We start from the raw sequence: 19,750 nt of genomic DNA on the forward strand, positions 1-19,750 counted from the left end.
AGTGAACTATTCCTTTAAGAATGTCAGACAGTGAAAATGTTTTCACTGCATGGTAAACCTTCAGTCTTTCTGCCAAGAGTGAATTACTAAATGCCTTCATGTACATCAGGTTTGGTTACCGAAAAAGTCTTGCAAAAGTCTTAGGCACATACAATGTTTCACAAAAGCATTTCTCTTAAGATGGTTATTTATACCTTCAGCTTTAGTGTGTTAATAGGAAATATAAATGTTAGACTCTCAAACATTACTTTTGCAAAAAAAAAAGATTAGAATAGAAGAACAGGGAGCCCACTGAACATAGTTTCAGTCTGAGATTACATAAATAGACAGAAGTAATTGAGACAGCCTAAATAGAAGAACTGTGGCAAATTCTCCAAGAAGCTTGGAACATCCTATCTGCCAACAACCAAGAAAAATTGTGTCTAGGTGTATGAGAATTGGAGCTGTTATGAAGGCAAAGGTGGTCACACCGAATATTGAGTTAGTATTTTCTATGTTAACTGGACTTTGTATGACATTACGTGATAGATGAAAACTATTTATGTAATTATTTTTGAAGACATCCTCACTATTCAACACTTTTCAAAAGTGCCTAAAACCTTTGCACAGTACTGTATATACAGTAGTGTAGTATTATTCACCTGTCTATTAAAGGCATCCATGTTGACATTGGCAATGAAATTGGAGCTTCTTTGAAGAGCATGTGGACACGCAACTGGAGCATGACACTGAGCAAAACTACTGGAAACAAAATACACACTGTGATGCACTCAGATGCTTAACCAACATGTCCACCTAATTTCAGAACCAAGTACATGTATGATGTAATTTTTATTTGATTTTTCTTTTCTTACCAGTTTGGGGGTAAAGAAGCCTACGTTTTTCTAGGGCACAATTATTAGACTGTCATACTATGTGGGCTCACGTTTATCTGCTTTCTTATTTTCTATTTTAAAGAACCTTCTGAGGAAGAATAGTCCATATTTTAAAGAGCAATGCCTCAAAACCAATACAATCAATAATATGCACATAAACTTGTCTTTCCAGTAGGCTAACTTCTATTTTAGGTAAATAAGATATAAAATGTGTCATGGGCGGATTTTCCCCCCAATATGTAATCAATTACCGTTGCATGAGCCCCGACTCGAGCTCTCAAGAGAGATGGGGGCGGAAACATTCCTAAACCCCCAAAACAAAACAGATTTTGGGCGTACTTTTCACAGTGGTTTACAAGTGCACAGGCTTTGCAGGGTTTTTGGCACACATTAATCGAGACAACTCTTAAGAGCCGTAGCCTGGAAGACAATGAACAGTAAGCCATTTAACTTACACAATACAGTAATTTGCATATTGACGTACGTTTATGATAACGGAATTCGTTTCCAATCTTAGGGGCCGATCACACCTAACGCGTCACAGCGCTTAATAACTACAACAGAACGCAGATGTTTTTAACAGTTAAAGTTATTTTTATCTTGACTTGACGTCTAAAAGACGTTGAACAAAACAGCGAGACGCGCCGTAACGGTCAAAGACAGCGCGGACGGACGCAAATACGACGTTCGGGGTGAACGGCCCATTACGGCTTTAAAAAGCAATAGGCCTACGATAAAACTTAAAAATGTTCTATATTCTGTAACAGCAGGCCTGATCTACAACTCGTTTTTTTTTTTTTTCATTTTATATATCAACAGACGAACCCGAGGCCGAGGTATCGGACGTTACTTCTGCGACAGTCCAAAACCCGAGCATGAGCGATTCAGCCGAAGCGGGAACTTTACTGGAAGTTACTTACCAGAGGAACCCCAAGCAAAAGTATAAATACCTGGAGGCAGAACCCAAGATTTTAGGGGTAAACTTAAGTTCATATCAAATGATATAGTGTATTTCCACGTCTGGCGAGGAGGTTTATGTTATTGTTATAATATTAATAATAATAATTATTATTAATTTACAGGTCACAGAGATAGTGCTGACTGTCTTCTTCCTTGGATGCAAAATTCCGTTTTATATGGAGGCAGATAACTGGTTTATTCTCAGCGCCATTGTGGCGTTTTCCTCTATTGTAAGTGTCTATTTCATGTTATAATTGTAAACATGAAATTACTTGACCTTAAAGGGATAGTTCACCCAAAAGTGAAAATTATGTAATTTACTCCCCCACATGCCATTCCGGATGTGTATGACTTTCTGTCTTCTGTTGAAAACAAATAATGATTTTTAGAAGAATATCTCAGCTTTGTAGGTCCTCACAGTGCAAGTGAATGGTGGCCAGAACTTTGAAAGTCCAGAAAGCAAATGAAGGCAATAAGGCAGCATAAATCTAATCCATTAAACTCCAGTGGTTAAATCATCATCTTTAGAAGTGATGTGATAGGCGTGGGTGAGAAACAGATCAATATTTAAGTCCCTTTTTACTTTAAATCTCCACTTTCACTCTCAGTTTCATATTCTTCTTCTTTTGTTTTTGGCGATTCGCAATATTGTGCATATTGTCTGGGCAGGGAGGAGAATTTATAGTACAAAAGAGCTTAAATATTGATCCGTTCCTCACCCACATCTATCATAACGCTTCTGAAGATATGGATTTAACCACTGGAGTCTTATGGGTTAGTTTTATGCTGCCTTCATTTGCTTTTTGGACCTTCAAAGTTCTGGCCACTCTTTCACTTGCATTTTATGGACTTACAGAGATATTTTTCTGAATATCTTAATTTGTGTTCTGCAGAACGAAGAAAGTCACACACATTTTCATTTTTGGGCAAACCCTTTAATGCAAGATTGTATAAACTTATAATTTAGAGATGTATAAAATGTACATTTGCACGTATATTAATATAGAATAAAACACTTTCTGTCAGTATTACCAATGTAAATAGTAATGCTCCCTTTGAACAGAGCATAATTGGTGGCAGTGTGGCAATAGCTGCTCAGAAACTTCACCTACCAACAGTAAGTTCCAAACACCTCCCAACATCTGGACACAATGTATGACAAAAAAAAATCTATTGATATTTTGGATTTAGTGGCACTTTGGAGAAGTGTGGATGACAGTTGTGCTAACGGTTTTTATTGAAGACAGAATGAATACTGTTACTGGTTGGCAGAAACTGATTAGGAGAGACTTGGGCTACTTGTCGCACTTTTTATCCCAGTAAATATTTCTCAGGGTAGGTTTATTTCTGAAAGTTAGTTTCTGTAGGCACATACCTTGATTTCGCTACAGAAATGCTATTGAACATTTGCACAGTTGTTGAGCACAACAGTTCCCGCTCCCTGTCCACCGCCAAAAGCGCCTACAAAGGGCACACGAGCGTCGGAACTGGACTTTGGAGCAGTGGAAGAAGGTCACCTGATCCGATGAGTCCCATTTTCTTGTACATCACCTGTATGTGTGTGCCATTTACCTGGGAAAGTGATGCACTGTGGGAAGACGACAAGCCAGTTGAGGGAGTGTGATGCACTGGGCAATGTTCTGCTGAGAAACCGTGGGTCTGGCCATTCATGTGGACTTCAATTTGACACATGCCACCTACCTTAACATCTTTCCAGACCAGGTACACCCCTTCATTGCAATGGTATTCCCTGATGGCTGTGGCCTCTTTCAGCAGGATAATGTGCCCTGCCACACTGCACACATTGTTCGGTAATGATTTGAGGAACATGAAGAAGGGTTCAAGGTGTTGCTCTGTCCTCCAGATTCCCCAGATCTCAATCAGATTGAACATCTATGGGATGTGCTGGACCAACAAGTATGATCCACAGTGGCTCCACCTCACAACTTACAGGACTTGAAAGATCTGCTGCTAATGTCTTGGTGCCAGATACCACAGGACACCTTCCAGGGTCTTGAAGAGTCCATGACTCGACGGGTCAGCACTGTTTTGGTGGCACGTGCAGGACCAAATATATATATATAGGCTATTTAATGACTTTCAGCTAAATTTAAACAGTAAAACAATTCTGAAAATCAACAGCAATATATCAAGCCATTGTTATTAGTAAACATGTACATGTAATTAATGACAATTTATGACACAAAAAATAAAATAAAACACATCTTCACATTTATTATCTTGTTTACCCAAGGGCAATTACAAAACAATGGTGCTATTGGAGTTTTAATTTAGACTAGAGGATATAATTCAAAATTAACATAATTTACAACAGTTTGGCAGTTTGAAACAACATACCCACACCAACTGAACTTCCCACTCAAAACACACTATTTAGCACAAGACGGAACACTTTTAAAAGGTATTAAAAGGAGAGACTGGAACACAAAATATGGCGGGAGTAGAAATAGAAGTCCCGTCTAACAGGTAAAAGAGCCAATCAGCTTTTAGATAAAGACCTAACCTGTCAATCAACTTGACAGTGCGCATGCGCTTGATCAGCCTAAAAATATAGATTTTTCTTTTTTGATGTGATCTGAGCTAAAAAAGCACAATACGTTTTTAAATATGTTTTTTATTTTATCGTAATCTTGAACAACAGTTTTTGAGATTTCGGTCTTTCCCCATTTAAGTATACCAGAGCGGTACTTTTATGCCGCTTGTATCCATAGAAAATAGCTACCCCGGAGTGTTCCCAAGATGAATGAACCGATTTACATTGCTCAAAACCATGGGTTAATCTCAGTTCAAAGAACGTAGAGAACGGACTTGTGTTCTTATTAAGTCTTGCCAAGCATCCTTGGAAGAATGAACTCGGAACGACAGGACGATGTAAAAAGAACGCAACTATTGCGATCTTTGAGATCTTCTGCAATCTTCCTGTTGCTTAATTAACCGTCACAGCACATTTGAATCCAGTAAGAGTACTACTGGCATTTTCACACCAATGACAGGATTAATATCATCACACCAGTAAGGTTTAGCAAGACAAGTGACACCTTAAAAGAATAAAGTCTTGTAAACACTCGTTCTCGCCATGTTTATTATTGTATTAAAATGATGCCTAATTTTTTTTTTGAAGTAATATAAATACTCTTACGAGTCAGACTTTCGCGAGCGTACAGAGGGGAATCTTCTGAGGAAAAACAAAAGGATAAATGTCCGTCGTCTGCCACCGTATTACCAAGGGCTTGCCCAAATGCAGAGCCACATAAAGGAGAGTTGCGACAACGGAAGTTCTAAACGCTTGATCGTCACGTGATTCACGTAGACTTCAGATAGTTCCAGGAAGTGCTTTTGCAGTCATTCCAAACTGTTAGAGTGACAGAACTGCGATTTCTGGTAATTAGTAGTCAATAAATGCATTTATTTTATATATTTATGTAATACACCGACATATGTATGTAGCATGAGTATGTTGTTACAGCGATGTTGTTTTTTAAAGATCAAATCAGCTAATATTTGAGGATTAGTGTTCGCTTACCGTTATTTGCCTCAACTTATTTCAGGCTAGGGTTTCTGTTGCCTTTTTATGTTACCTCATGTTCATTGTTTTCACTAATCTCATGGTAACTAATGTCATAATTATGACTTTTCAGATAGTACAGAGACAGGCTGGTGACAGGTGATTTCCAGCTCGCACCGCACAATGGGTCAATGAACTATTAACTATTATCAGCAGTTACGTAATATGGCAAGCCGTTTTAACATTTAATCATTTTAACCTACTAGTCTCTATTTTCAGGCTACTAGTGCTTATTTTTTAGATACTAGTATCTATTCCATTAAGTACTAGTACTTATTCATTAGCGACTAGTGCTTATTCTTTAGGTACTAGTGCTTATTCAACAGATACTAGTGCTTATTCTTTAGGTACTAGTGCCTTTTCTTTAGATACTAGTACTTATTCATTAGATACTAGTCCTTATTTATTAGATACTAGTGCTTATTCCAATAGTGTCTAGTATTTAATTATACCCAACTTGTTAAGAAAAAATAGAACTAGTGCTTATTTTTTAGTTACTAGTAACATTTTAGATCAAAGATATCCTTACCTTAATAGATACTAGTACTATTTAAATAATCAGTATGCAAATAATATGTTGAATATTAATGAACCAACTGCATATTAAGGGGAGATGACAGGAAACGGAAGGAGAAGAGGAGAAAGAATTAAGGTGCAACATGTTGGAGGTTGTTGAACAAATTCGCAGAAAATGCAGTCATGTAGAAACGTTAAAATGTTAGTATCAGCTGTATTTGAAGCCATTAATTCGCATCTGGCACGTTGCAGTGCATTAAACACTCTATCAAATATGGCTACTGTAGGTTGTTCGTTGTTTTGTATTAAATTATCGCTGTTTTGCTGTTGCGTGTCCATATCAGATCAGATGCCGATCGATCGATGCACTTTCAAAAAATGCCTGGTAAAGTGGCACTTGACATCATAATTTTAGGGGCGGGGGTATGCCCGTGAAACTTTTATTTATTTATTTATTAATGACAGTGATTGTCTGTGAAAATACTGCCTATAAACACTAATAATAATTAGCACTAGACGTGCTGCTGCTAGTGTTTCTTTATTATTAATTGTGCAAGAGCAATATCTGAGTGAAAATGTTTTTATGTGTCTATTGCCACAATTTTCTCTTCAAAAGTGGTGGATGTGCTTTAAGCCAGGCATCATGACAAAACCTAAAATGATTGAAACTTCATAAACTCAGCAAAAAAAAAAAAAAAAAGAAGAAAAAATAAACCATTCTCTTAAATTCAACGTTTCTTTCAGTAGGCTACATTTCTTAACATGTTACGTTCCTCTCCCAGTCTAAGTTAGGGGACAGCGCCTTCATAATAGCTCTATATGGTCTCAAACGCGTTCACACCATTGCTACATTATCATCAAAAATGTGGACGTTTTCAGAGAATTTAAAAATTGTGATTTACAGGCCATGTAAAATCATGAAAAAAATAATTTAAAAACTTTTAAAATTATTTAAATATTGTAGTAAAATATGGAATAATGCTGCCTAGCTCCATAGTATTATCAATATCCGCATTGCACTCGTTAGCCTCATGAAATCATAAGTTATGTAGCTACAGCTTGCAGAATCTGCAAAATATCAATAATTTGTATTTTTTTTCACAAATAAGAACTCATAAATTAGGCTACATCTTTATTTAGCACTGCAACAAAATACTATGTATTAACATATGTTATAGCCTAGTCCACAAGATAATAAATCTGCATTTACACAAATGAGGCAGTTCAAACGTTTTATTTGATTCTCAGTATTGCGTGTCATACCTTGAAAATGCATTAAAGTCCCATGTTTGTCCTGAGCACCTGCTCACAGTTCTTCAGAAAAATCCTCCAGGATTGTTGGCTTTCCAGCATCTTCTGCATAATTCCAGCAGTGACTGATTTTTGAGATCCATATTTTCACACTGATGACAACTGAGCGTGCAGGACAGATATAATAAGATCGTTAAATTAAATAAGAATAATTAACATCCGCTTCAAAAGTTTAGGCCACTGGATCTTGATGTGTTGCTATAAGCATCAGCTGAACGCTTGCAGCTTTTGATCATTCCACAGCACACACTATTAAGAATTAAGAAACATATAAACTTTTGAACTGTCTTTTGTGTAAATTCAGTTATTAATCTTTCTTTTTGGTCTATATGTAAACAATTACAATTTCATCATTCAGCGTGAGCCTGTAACGTGCCGCGCCGTTACTTTCAGTTAATAAAATAAAACATACTGCAAATTTCTGGTGTTATTTTTGTGATTGTTAGGATTTTTGTGATTGCTTGGAGCATTCTACAGACCTTCGTCACCTTCATCAAACCTTTAAACACAGAGGTCACCTCAGATTGTTTTTAATCAATGCACAAATCCTAAAACCAGATTAGCACTATACTTTCCTAAATGGAAACACTTTACAATACGGGAGCATGCATTAATTCATGTTTAACAAATGCACCGATAATCATATGTTAATGTATGACTCATGAAGAACTAAACCATTAATTGATGATTACTGCATCAACAACTAATAAAGATTCTATATGGTTAATATATTAAGTCATATATGAAATGTATCATTCATTATGTTATGACTTTACTTGTTGAGGCACATGACTAACTAACTGTTAAGTACACATGCAGTGAATGTAATGTCAAAGAATGTGTTTGAAAAGTTGGACTGCACACAAATACCAGCACACCAGAATCTGAACTCCTGCCGCCGTTTTAACATTTACAGTTTTTTCCAATCGCTATGACAGTTTTTTCAATACATTTAACAAGTTTCCTAAACTCTTAACGCACCAACACACCTAAAACACACAATTGGCAAAACAGTTAATTTCATGCTCAAAATCACACATTGTAAACTAAACTCCAAAACTAATTTTCAAAATACAATAATACATTAACACAATACACTATGTCTAACAAAACACTGCAAACATGTTTCAAAATCAAATAATTATTCAAAACACTAACACATGTTCTCTTCCAACAGGAACATTTAGTCAATCATAACACAATGACAAAAAACACTATCATCAGCTGAAATTACAGAAACTGCATTATTTTATGTGTCAGGTCTGCCCTTATACAATAGACAGTATATTGTATTGATCATAGATTGTGTTTTGCACTGTAGTTTCTTTTGATGCCTCTCTACATTTTTGTTTTGTTGGGTTTAGTAAATGCATGCATTTTGTTTCTTTTGCTGCAGAACTTCAATACAAAAAATGAATGACCATCTCAGAGTAGCTTTATAGAATGTACAGTTTCTGAAAAAAAAAGACAGAGACAGAATTGCTGCAGTAAAGACTTTATTTGCAAAAGGACATTGCTGCAAGATATACGAACAGAAAAAGCACCAGAAGAATAAAAAAAAGAAGAAAAGAAAGAGTCTTCTTCTAATCTGCCCGGTCTTCTGCATTTGGCCACATGTTCTCATCCACATCACACCTGATATCTTCTCTGGCAAGGCATCGTGGGGTGAATCTTTTGGCATGCCTTATCCACCCCTGGTAGTGTTCAGCTGTGATGTCTTGGCATGCAGCATCCATTGCATCCAGGAGGGACATTTGGTCCTGTGGATGATGGTCAAAAACCTTCCATCTCCAGGATGAGAAAAACTCCTCAATGGGGTTGAGGAAAGGGGAGTAAGGAGCAAGGAAAAGGGACATCATCCTAGGATGGGCATCAAACCATGCTGTGACTGCACAGGAATGGTGGAATGCCACATTGTCCCACTCCTCTCCCTTGCCCTTGTCCCACTCCTCGCCCTTGCCCTTGTCCTTGTATACGTCTTCCTCTACCTAGTGCAGACATTTTTCTTTCTTTCTTTTGTTGCTCTATATTGTTCCCTTTCCACAAAACATCAGCCCAAAAGGTCCTCTTTTACATTATACCATATGGTCATGCGAACCTCAACACCTGAATGTGTTTCCTAGATGGGAATCAGCTGTGATTTATATATTTGCATAATTCAATCAGCTGTTTCTCAGTAACAATAGAATAAAATACAGGGGATATATTTGTGTTTCACTTCACAATATAAACAGCTGTTTACCTTGACTTTAGCCTGTAAGGTTAGGTTTAGAACATAGTGTTATCTGTTCTGACATACAGTGTTAAAGCATTGGTAAATTTGGCAGTAAAAATCCATTGTTTTGGTCTTGTTTGAGCTTGTGTGTAAAAGAAGTTCAAGCATTTTAAATTTGTGTTAATTGTATGCATTTTGTGTTAAAGCAACAAGAAATGTGTTAATAGTATAGCTTACACAGACGGATGTAGTGCTAACTGTGTTAAGAGTTTTGGAAAATTGTTAAAAGTATTGAAAAATTTGTCATAGCAATCGTAAAAAACTGTAATAATTTGTTAGATACTAGTATCTGTTCCATTAAGTACTAGTACTTATTCATTAGTGACTAGTGCTTATTCTTTAGATACTAGTACTTATTCAATAGATACTAGTCCTTATTTATTTTTACTAGTGCTTATTTATTAGTTACTAGTACTTATTCATTAGATACTAGTACTTATTCATTAGTTACTAGTGCTTATTCTTTAGATACTAGTACTTATTCATTAGTGACTAGTGCTTATTCTTTAGAGACTAGTTCTTATTCAATAGATACGAGTACTTATTCATTAGTTACTAGTACTTATTCATTAGAAACTAGTTCTTATTCAATAGATACGAGTACTTATTCATTAGATACTAGTACTTATTCATTAGATACTAGTAACTATTAATTAGATACTAGTACTTATTAATTAGCTACTAGTTATTCAATAGATACTAGTACCTATTTATTAGACACTATCCTTTCCTCTGATTTATCAGCCGAAGATCAAATTGTTCCTTCATCAGTTCACGCACAGCAGAATAAAAGTCCTCCGCGGCTGCATTTGTACGGATTCTTAACGCCTTTATTGCAACTATATTTCATCTTTTTCTCATCAAACAACCAGACATAATCCGTACCGGGGAAGAGTAGACAGGGATTTTCTTCTGTGTATAGACCATAGACTGGTGTAGACCAGCAGTTCTCAAGTGCAGGGGGGTGTGTGAAATAATTTGATAACAGCCTATACTGTATTTTCCGGACTGTAAACTAAAGTCACGTTTTTTTATAGGTTAGTGAAACACGCTGTGATTTATTCCAAAGTGACTTAGGCCAATATAATGCATTTAACTTCATTCAAATAATCTAAATGTTTCAGAAGTATAGACACACCAAGAAGGCGTTTATTGCTGTATTTTGGTTAATTTTTGGTGTGCGCCAGAAAGATGTTCAAAGAGACCGAGACGCGCTAAAGCATGTTTTCTTTATTTTTCAAAGGCATGACATGATTTGTAGTCATTTTGAATGTACACAAATAAAAATATACATTTTACTCTTTCGAATGATGTCATATTATCTGTATGACTAATGACAGTGTATTAAGTTATTTCCCTGAGGAACAAATCCAGTGATGGCGCCACGCGACGCTCACACAATATTATCAGTTCACTTCTGGCATGGCATTGCAACACGATGTCGAAAGTGCGTAGACTATCTATACCACGACTTTAATTTCTCGTGCTATGTATAGGCCTACGCCAAAATAGTTTTTTTTTTTTTTTTTTTTGCGTGCATATGCTACGCACTGCAAATCTCTTGGGATTAGGGATGTGGAGTGCGTGCGTAGGCTGTATTACAGTAGCCATATCATATGCACGCGAAAACTGCGTATCATATAGCTAGGCCTACATGCAAAAACTATTTTTGGTGTATAAATGGCACGATAAATTAAATTTGTGGTATAGTTACGCACTTTCATGAGACCACATAAAACAGTCAACAAAACATAAAAAGTTGCTTAATTTAATTTGTCAGCCTAAAATATAAAGGCTGTGCCGGTTAGTCAAACTCATATCCCTTGATGTGAAGTTGCGGATTTAGCCTATGTTGGGACTCGACTTTATATTAATAGATGCAAATGTTACATTGCAAATATGGAAACTTTTGGACCGAATGAGAGATGCGCGAACCCAACGTGCGTACAATTTCAGTTTCGATACAAATACATTCGTTTAGCCTTGGCGTTTAAATAGGCTAAATGTTGTTTGTAATAAAGAGCACAAAAGGCTTTAGGCTACTGTATATTTTTTATTATAGCCTACATGGCTACTTATTTTTTAAATCTTGTTTTCTGAATACCATTTATTGAAGGATTTGTCATAAAGTAAGGGAAGTAAAATTCGCATAGCCTACATGTTTATTGTGTTTACAATGTTAAGGTTGTATTTTATTTACCGGCCTTTTACACTATTGCTGAATAGGCTAATAAAAAACGTATTGGAACTGTGAACTAGTAACTCAGTCACCTTATGAAATCTTACCAAATCTGTCGTGAAATAACCCAAGCAGACCAAAATGACAAGTTATTACCTTTATGAAAATCTTGTGTTGCAGACCTGTGTGCGAGTGAGCAGTATAAAAAATATAATAATGAATAGGCATGTAGCCTAATATAGTGCATGCTACTTTAATTTTGACATTCAATCGCATATCAGACGCAGACTATCCAAATTTTTTTATGTGAATTATGAATGCTCTCCAAAAGTCACAATCTCTGGATTGTGGTTGTTTGGCTGGTAATTATGAACCGGTTGTTTGGATTTTATTATTGGCAGTTAAGTCTTTAGTATGGTCTATATGTAAAAGTCATATTAAACGCATCTTTTCTCCCCTTAACCAATCAGCTTCTTCTATTGCCGTAGTTTAGCCTGCATTACCATATGAACTCTGATTGGATGGCTGAGAGTACTCATGTTTATGTAATAATCTGCTTGAAAGAAGATATCTCCTAATATTTCCTTACTAGTTCCTTATGAGGTTGAAGATATCTGCAAATTAATAGATACTAGTAGCTATTCTGTTTTGATATCATCTATTAATTTATGACTAGTAAGTATTCCAATTTTGACTAGTATCTTTTTAAATATTACTAGTACTTATTCATTAGATACTAGTACTTATTCATTAGATACTAGTACCTATTAATTAGATACTAGTACTTATTAATTAGATACTAGTACTTATTAATTAGCTACTAGTACTTATTCAATAGATACTAGTTCCTATTAATTAGATACTAGTATTTATTCCAGATGTTACTAGTAACTATTCTTATCTTACTAGTCACAACTGCTTTTTTACTAGTCTTATGTTATGACTAGTCAGAACGGCCACTGTATAGTTCAATTAAAAATCTTACTAGTAAAATAAAAAATCTTACTAGTAACATTTGGAATAAATACTTGATAAGTACTAGTATCTAATTAATAGGTACTAGTATCTATTGAATAAGTACTAGTATCTAATGAATTAGTACTAGTATCTAATGAATAAGTACTAGTATCTATTGAATGAGTACTAGTAGCTAATTGATAAGTACTAGTATCTAATTAATAGGTACTAGTATCTAATGAATAAGTACTAGTATCTAATGAATAAGTACTAGTATCTAATGAACAAGTACTAGTATCTATTGAATAAGTACTAGTAGCTAATGAATAAGTACTAGTATCTAAAAAATAAGTACTAGTACCTAAAGAATAACTACCAGTATCTAATATATATGTACTAGTCACAATTGGAATAGATACTAGTCAGAACTGAATAGTTGATATCTAAATGACAGATCCCCATAGAAGTCAATGGCAAAAAAATGTTTTTTGTTACTAGTAACAAAAGAATAGTTACTAGTGACTATCGAAATAAGTACTAGTATCTAATGAATAAGTACTAGTATCTAATGAATAAGTACTAGTATCTATTTAATAGGTACTAGTATCTAATGAATAAGTACTAGTAACTAATGAATAAGTACTAGTATCTATTGAATAAGTACTAGTAGCTTATTGATAAGCACTAGTATCTAATAATTAAGGACTAGTATCTAATGAATAAGTACTAGTATCTAATAAATAAGGACTAGTATCTAATGAATAAGTACTAGTATCTATTGAATAAGTACTAGTACCTAAAGAACAAGCACTAGTATCTGTTGAATAAGCACTAGTACCTAAAGAATAAGCACTAGTCGCTAATGAATAAGTACTAGTACTTAATGGAATAGATACTAGTATCTAAAAAATAAGCACTAGTAGCCTGAAAATAGAGACTAGTAGGTTAAAATGATTAAATGTTAAAACGGCTTGCCATACTAGTAAATGTAAAATTTAGTGAAATGAAGCTTATTGTTTACAATTCTTACAATTCTATATATAGTAATATAATTATTTATGTATTATAAATATTATATATCTAATGTATAATTCTTACAATACTTATTCATATACACAATATATTCAGCTTTAAAACAACTTAAGCATACTCGTATATAAACTGCCGTTCAAAAGTAATGAGGCTGAAAATTCAGCTTGGCATCACAGGAGTAAATTACATTTTAAAATACATTAAAATAGAAAACAGTTATTTTAAATTGTAATAATATATTACTGATATTACTTTTTTTGTATTTTTATTCAAATAAATGCAATAACTATTTACAGCAATTCATGAATACATTTCTAATAAATTAAATAGCATGCCAAGCATTTTGTATCTAAATATAAATAAAAATTACAACAACAAAAAAATGTGTGAGGTATTTGCAAAGATTTTACAATTAATAGGGTGTTCATACTAACTTTATCCAGCTCCAATCCTTGCCTAATCTGTTAGTTATCCGATAACATCCCTTATCTCCTAATTTAATGAGTAATACTCAACTATAAGGTTTTAATTTACAAGTTATTTTTATTTAGATGTACTGATAATATACAGAATAAGATAATATTATTCTTTAAACGTCTCACCTTTTAAAAGTGCGTCGCAAACGGTTTGTTCTGATGCATCTCTACGGTGTTTGCTGCTGCTTCCGGGAACTTGAGCCGCCATTGCTGTAAAAAAAAACGTTCCATTGGAGTCAATGGAGTTGTCGCAACTCTCTCTATATATGGCTCTGCCCGAAAGACACCATCCGATGCATACTCGATTTCAAGGACACATCCTGGTCATTTCCTGCGTTCTCGGTACTTGCATTCTTGATGGCTCGTTCGGCTCAGCTCACCAAAAAGTGCCGGCTCTTTTGCTTCCCAAACGGCTCTTTAAAAACACTTTTTTGTGTTTTTTCAAACAGTTTGCTATAGTTTGACTATGACTGGTGTAGGTTGTGCGTAGAACCGGCTTTATATGAGATTCTACTCTGTGCTCTAACATTGTCTACATTATTAATATGCATCCAAATTAATCCATACTCTGGTTCCGAATCATTTTCCACTTTCCAGCTGTTGTTTTCACAGCTGTCCTTCCCCTCTCTCCTCGGCTGCTAAGTGTGTGACTATTGCCCTGTCCCAAATGGCGCACTTCATGCGGACTTTCGGTCTCGTGGACTTAAATTGCGCGTGCTCGCTGAGTCTACGAGTCCGTAGGCCGTCCCATTTAGCATTTTAACGCTCTGAAGTGTGCTCAGCAGCGCCCCCTTTGTACCCTTGAAGCGGTCTTCCGCGAAGCCCGCGATAGATCCAGGCTTCACGCACTTCAAGTACCCAGGAGTCCTTGCGAAAGGCCAATCAGACAACTGGTGTGAAGAGCGCTTCAGCTCACGGACACAGACAATTGATAACATGGCTGAGAAGAAAATATTTAAGTGTAAGTATCATTATGGTTTTTATGACTGTGTACATTTTACCAGTTGTTACCTACAGTTTATACAAACATTATGGTCATCGACCAGTGGTTGATGTCTCAAACATAGTAATAGCGGCTGAATAATAGGCTGATCGCATAACGATTCATTATATAGAACCGAATGGCAGGGCTTTACTGAGTCATATGTAAGTGAAGTATGGATATTTAAACCTGTAAATTAAAAACGACATAAAAAAAACAAGGTACACATAAAAAATATAAAATACATATATATATATATGTATATAAAGAAAAAAGAAAATTAAACAGTAAATTATATAATAATGACTTAATGCATTAACGACTTTTGACAAGTTATATGTTTATCTACAATGTCAATAACATTTACTTGCTTACCCTTTCCTCCGTGCATAACATCAGCATTTGTATGCATGAAAAATAATCTTGTCTTTTACAACGTCGGAGCATATAAATGTGATTTCTCTGCATGGCAAGCCATCTCGCAAACACAATAGTGAAAACAACAACATTAGGCAGCATATTTCCCCGAACCGAACCTGCAGCTCCTGTCCAACAATAACCACACTTCACGATCGAGTCTGTCCCAAAAATACTTCTCAATGCGCCCTTGTGGACTTGCGCGAGGGGCCCTATAAGTCTGCAGTACATGACATCACCGAAGTGTGGACTCTGAGGAAGTCCACAAGTCCGGAGTGTGCCATTTGGGACAGGGCCTATGTGTCTGTGAGTGAGTTGGCTCCGCCCTCCCTCACGCATCTATGGTTCATTGGTTGACACTGAGTGTCTGATTGGCAGGAACAACAGGTGAGGCTGTTAGTATGAGTCAGAACGAATGTGTGTGCGCTTGAGCATTTAGGCCTATATTATTTTATTTATTTTTTTAGTTCTTTGAATTAGTTAATTCTATTCATTTTATTTTTTTGATTATTCATATCTTAATTTATTAAATTTTTTATAAATAGATTCGGCTCTTCTGAAATGCGTGCCCAGGGACGAAAATTTCATCAAAATGTTGGGGGGGACAATAAACATAACAATTCTCAAGAGCAATTTTTGAAGGGGACACCAAGGGATTTTTTGTTGTTGCCCCATTTGCATTTGTATTATTTTATTTCTTAAACAATTATTTTAAGAATATATCATTATATTATTTACAATACACATATTTTAATGATATTTTAGGGGGGACAACCCTCAGATAGGGGGGGTCCTGACCCCGCCCCCGACCCCCACGCGATTTCTGCCTATGTGCGTGCCTGCTCCCAACGTTCACCTTGAAGTTCCGACCCATCTCTACACCCCGTATACGGCCCTAACCGAAGAGCTATTAGTGAAATACTGTATAGTTCTTGTATAAAATTCCCTACAGTATGTGACAACTAACCCTGGTTTCCCTTTAGTTTATATAATCTAGTATTTATGACCTTGTTTCATGATATTAACCCCCTGAAAGACAGCTAACACCTAAACACTAACTGAAGAGGCTCTTAAAAATTGACATCTCAATTGACATTGACGTCTTTTCTGGTTGTTGTTTCTTAACAGCTTAAGGCTTGTTTGGGAATGCAGATAGTTATGTGTGTGGTGTATGGGATCTTTCTTATCACTACAACATTTCAAGATTATAGAACGCCTGTGGAGAATGAATGCTGGCCATACATATCCCATGAGATCTACAATGAAACAAGCAACACATGTCGGCTTTTAATGGTAAGCTATCTTAAACTTTTTTAAAGAGCAAATTTAATTCCCACCTTGCCACAAATATTATGGTCACTGTAGGATATATTCTCAGTGCAAATTATGTCCTGCACACTGGGCTGAGGAAAAACAAAGTATTTTGCTGGATTATGTCAAACCTGTGTGTATCACCACCAACACTCCACAAATAACACAGAATTATGCACAGCATGTTTATATATCTCAGCTGCTTTTCATGCCATTACTGCATTTAGGCCAAAGTTTCAGAGGGATCATGTGGTTTCATAATGCTAGTTGTTCAATTAGGTCTTTGAAAATGATAACTAAACTCATTTATCAATACTTCCTTTAAAACAAAGACATAGGGCAGGTTTGTCACTTTTCTTTTCTTTTCTTTTCAACTCTGTAGTGGCCAAAGACTGCATCTGTCAAGACAATCTGTCACCCCAGGTCATAAATTCTAAATTAAATGCAGTGACTACACCATTCTGCAATCTTTCTAAAAGCATCTTTCTACACTGACAGCCATTCAAAAGTTGCTATTCTATCTAAAAAAAAAAATGTTTAGCAAGCAACACATAAATTGCTAATATTCCATTATGTTTTATTAGATGTTTTAACATTGTCAGATTATTATTATTATTATATTTAAAAAAAAAACATATATTTATATATTATATATATAAAAAAACATATTGCAGGGCTCTTAAAAGCATGAACTGGATTTATAGGCTGCGTCCAAAAGCTAAGGCCTTGCTGACTCAGTGCCTTCTGTCAATGCTCACATGCAGCGTTTTGTGTATGAAGGCACCTCATAAGGACTACCTTTCAAATCATGATAACATCATGACTAATTATCTAAAACAAATTAATTTAATCATTATCAGGCAAATATTTACTGCTTATGTTACACATAACTCGAGAAAGTTTATACACTTTCAACCAGTTCCTTTATGTACTATGTTTTTTCTTTTAACCAACCAATGAATCAGACATGCAGGATTTTGTAAACCAAAGGCAGTGAAAGAGACATCAATGCTGCCTTAAAAAATCAACCAGATGAAGGCATCTTAGTAGACAGGTTGTGATGCAAACATACAATGTTGGACGTCCTATATCAGTATGCAGCCTGTGAAGGCTGTATTATTTTGCTTTCGGACGCAGCCTATATGTTTCCCTGTCTGCTGCCTTTGACATCACAGCTCATTCACTGGCAAGAGAGTCAGTATTGAAGGGCTTGGGACTGTGCATGTTATTGTGTTGCCATCAGCAATAAGCATTATTAGGACATAATTTGATCTTTTCTTACAGGGTGGATTTCAACATCTGTATTTATTAGATCAACTAATGGAGGCAGTTCAGATTGCTATCTCTGTCACACTAGCAGCATACTGTTGCAAGGTCATTCAGAGCTGCTCGGCCAGTTCACATGTGGTAAGCAGTGCTTATGTCTCAACCTGTCCATGTAGGAATGCAGGCAAACACAGCTGAAATGATACAAAATATCACTGAGTTCTCAATGGTACTTTTTTGTGTCTTTCAGCCTGTCATCTTTATGAAGTCACCCACAGCTCCACATTGAAAGAGAGAGTGCACCTAAAAAGACTATTTGTCACAAGAGATAATTTAATATTACTAATAAAACAATCTTGGAACACATTATAATACACACTAATACACTATCATCGTCAAACATAATGCGTACTGCTATTAATGTATTAAGAACGTGAAAACACCAAAACAAATACCACTTTAATGTTTGTCTTTTAACTTAATTTGATTTATTAACACAAATACAAAAATAAAAATTTTGCCATCATTTATTCACCCTCATGTTGTTCCAAACTCATATTACTTAATTTGTACTGTGGAAAACAAATATTTTTTTTTTTTAAAAATTAAAGAATGTGGATGCTGCTATTTCCCATTCAAGGAAACCATATATTGAGACTGTCAAGCTGAGTAAGTGATGACAGAATTTTCATATCTGGTTGAACTCAGGTCTTTAGTGACCCAGGACCTCATTCCACCCCCTGTGTCTCATCCATTTTTTGGAGTTGTACCCACACTTTTTTGGTATTCTTCAATCTCTCTCTTATAGTGTAACACAAAAAATACCAAAATAATAAAGAAATAAAATGTATATAAGATTAAGTACTAAAAGCGCATAGGGTCATTATCGAACCTAGGCATGTGTGTCCTTCCTTTTTTTTTTTGTACTTCCATAAAATATTTTTTATGATTATTTCATATCTCTATAAGTTTATCACATGATATCTATTTCTTTGTTTATTACAAGAGGAATGAAAACTATATTCATACAACTAAATACTATATCTCGTTGATTTTCTATGGAACAATGGTGAATTATCAATATTTTATTTGTGTGTACACATACAGTACTGTGCAAAAGTTTTAGGCACTTGTGAAAAATGTTGCATAATGAGGATGTCTTCAAAAATAATGACATAAATAGTTTTCATTTATCACTTAATGTCATAAAAATTCCAGTAAACATAAAAAATCTAAATCAATGTTCGGTGTGACCACCTTTGCCTTTAAAACAGCACCAATTCTCCTAGGTACACCTGGACAGTTTTTCTTTATTGTTGGCAGATAGGATGTTCCAAGCTTCTTGAAGAATTTGCCACAGTTCTTCTATTTAGGCTGTCTCAATTAATTCTGTCTCTTAATGTAATCTCAGACAGACACAATGTTCATGACATCTGTCCATGTTCTTCTAATCTTTTCTATTTGCAAAAGTAATGTTTGCGAGTCTAACATTTATTTTTCCTATTGACACACTAAAGCTGAAGATATAAATAACCATCTCAAGAGAGAAATGCTTTTGTGAAGCATCTTATGTGCCTAAGGCTTTTGAACAATACATACATATTATA

General features: G+C 35.2%; 1 protein-coding gene across 2 annotated transcripts; it reads left to right on the forward strand.

Annotated features, from left to right (window-relative positions):
* Positions 1-1,190: 1,190 nt before the first annotated feature.
* Positions 1,191-19,627, forward strand: LOC127658199 (uncharacterized). Of its 2 annotated transcripts, XM_052147354.1 has the most exons (7): positions 1,191-1,312; positions 1,695-1,852; positions 1,958-2,065; positions 2,899-2,952; positions 16,695-16,859; positions 18,162-18,284; positions 18,394-19,627. In XM_052147354.1, the coding sequence occupies exons 1-7, from the start codon at positions 1,306-1,308 to the stop codon at positions 18,430-18,432; spliced, it is 654 nt and encodes a 217-aa protein (XP_052003314.1). In that variant the 5' UTR covers positions 1,191-1,305; the 3' UTR covers positions 18,433-19,627. The 2 variants fall into 2 exon arrangements, with proteins under 2 accessions (XP_052003314.1, XP_052003323.1); XM_052147363.1 differs by lacking the exon at positions 2,899-2,952.
* The last annotated feature ends 123 nt before the right edge of the window (positions 19,628-19,750 follow it).

This window comes from Xyrauchen texanus, chromosome 2, assembly GCF_025860055.1.
Source record: "Xyrauchen texanus isolate HMW12.3.18 chromosome 2, RBS_HiC_50CHRs, whole genome shotgun sequence".
Taxonomy (NCBI): Eukaryota; Metazoa; Chordata; class Actinopteri; order Cypriniformes; family Catostomidae; genus Xyrauchen; species Xyrauchen texanus.

Excerpts from the sequence above, each read along its gene's own strand:
- LOC127658199 (XM_052147354.1), top strand. Across the intron at positions 2,066-2,898 it reads TTGTGGCGTTTTCCTCTATT|AGCATAATTGGTGGCAGTGT; the intron begins GTAAGTGTCTAT and ends CCCTTTGAACAG. Across the intron at positions 2,953-16,694 it reads AGAAACTTCACCTACCAACA|CTTAAGGCTTGTTTGGGAAT; the intron begins GTAAGTTCCAAA and ends GTTTCTTAACAG.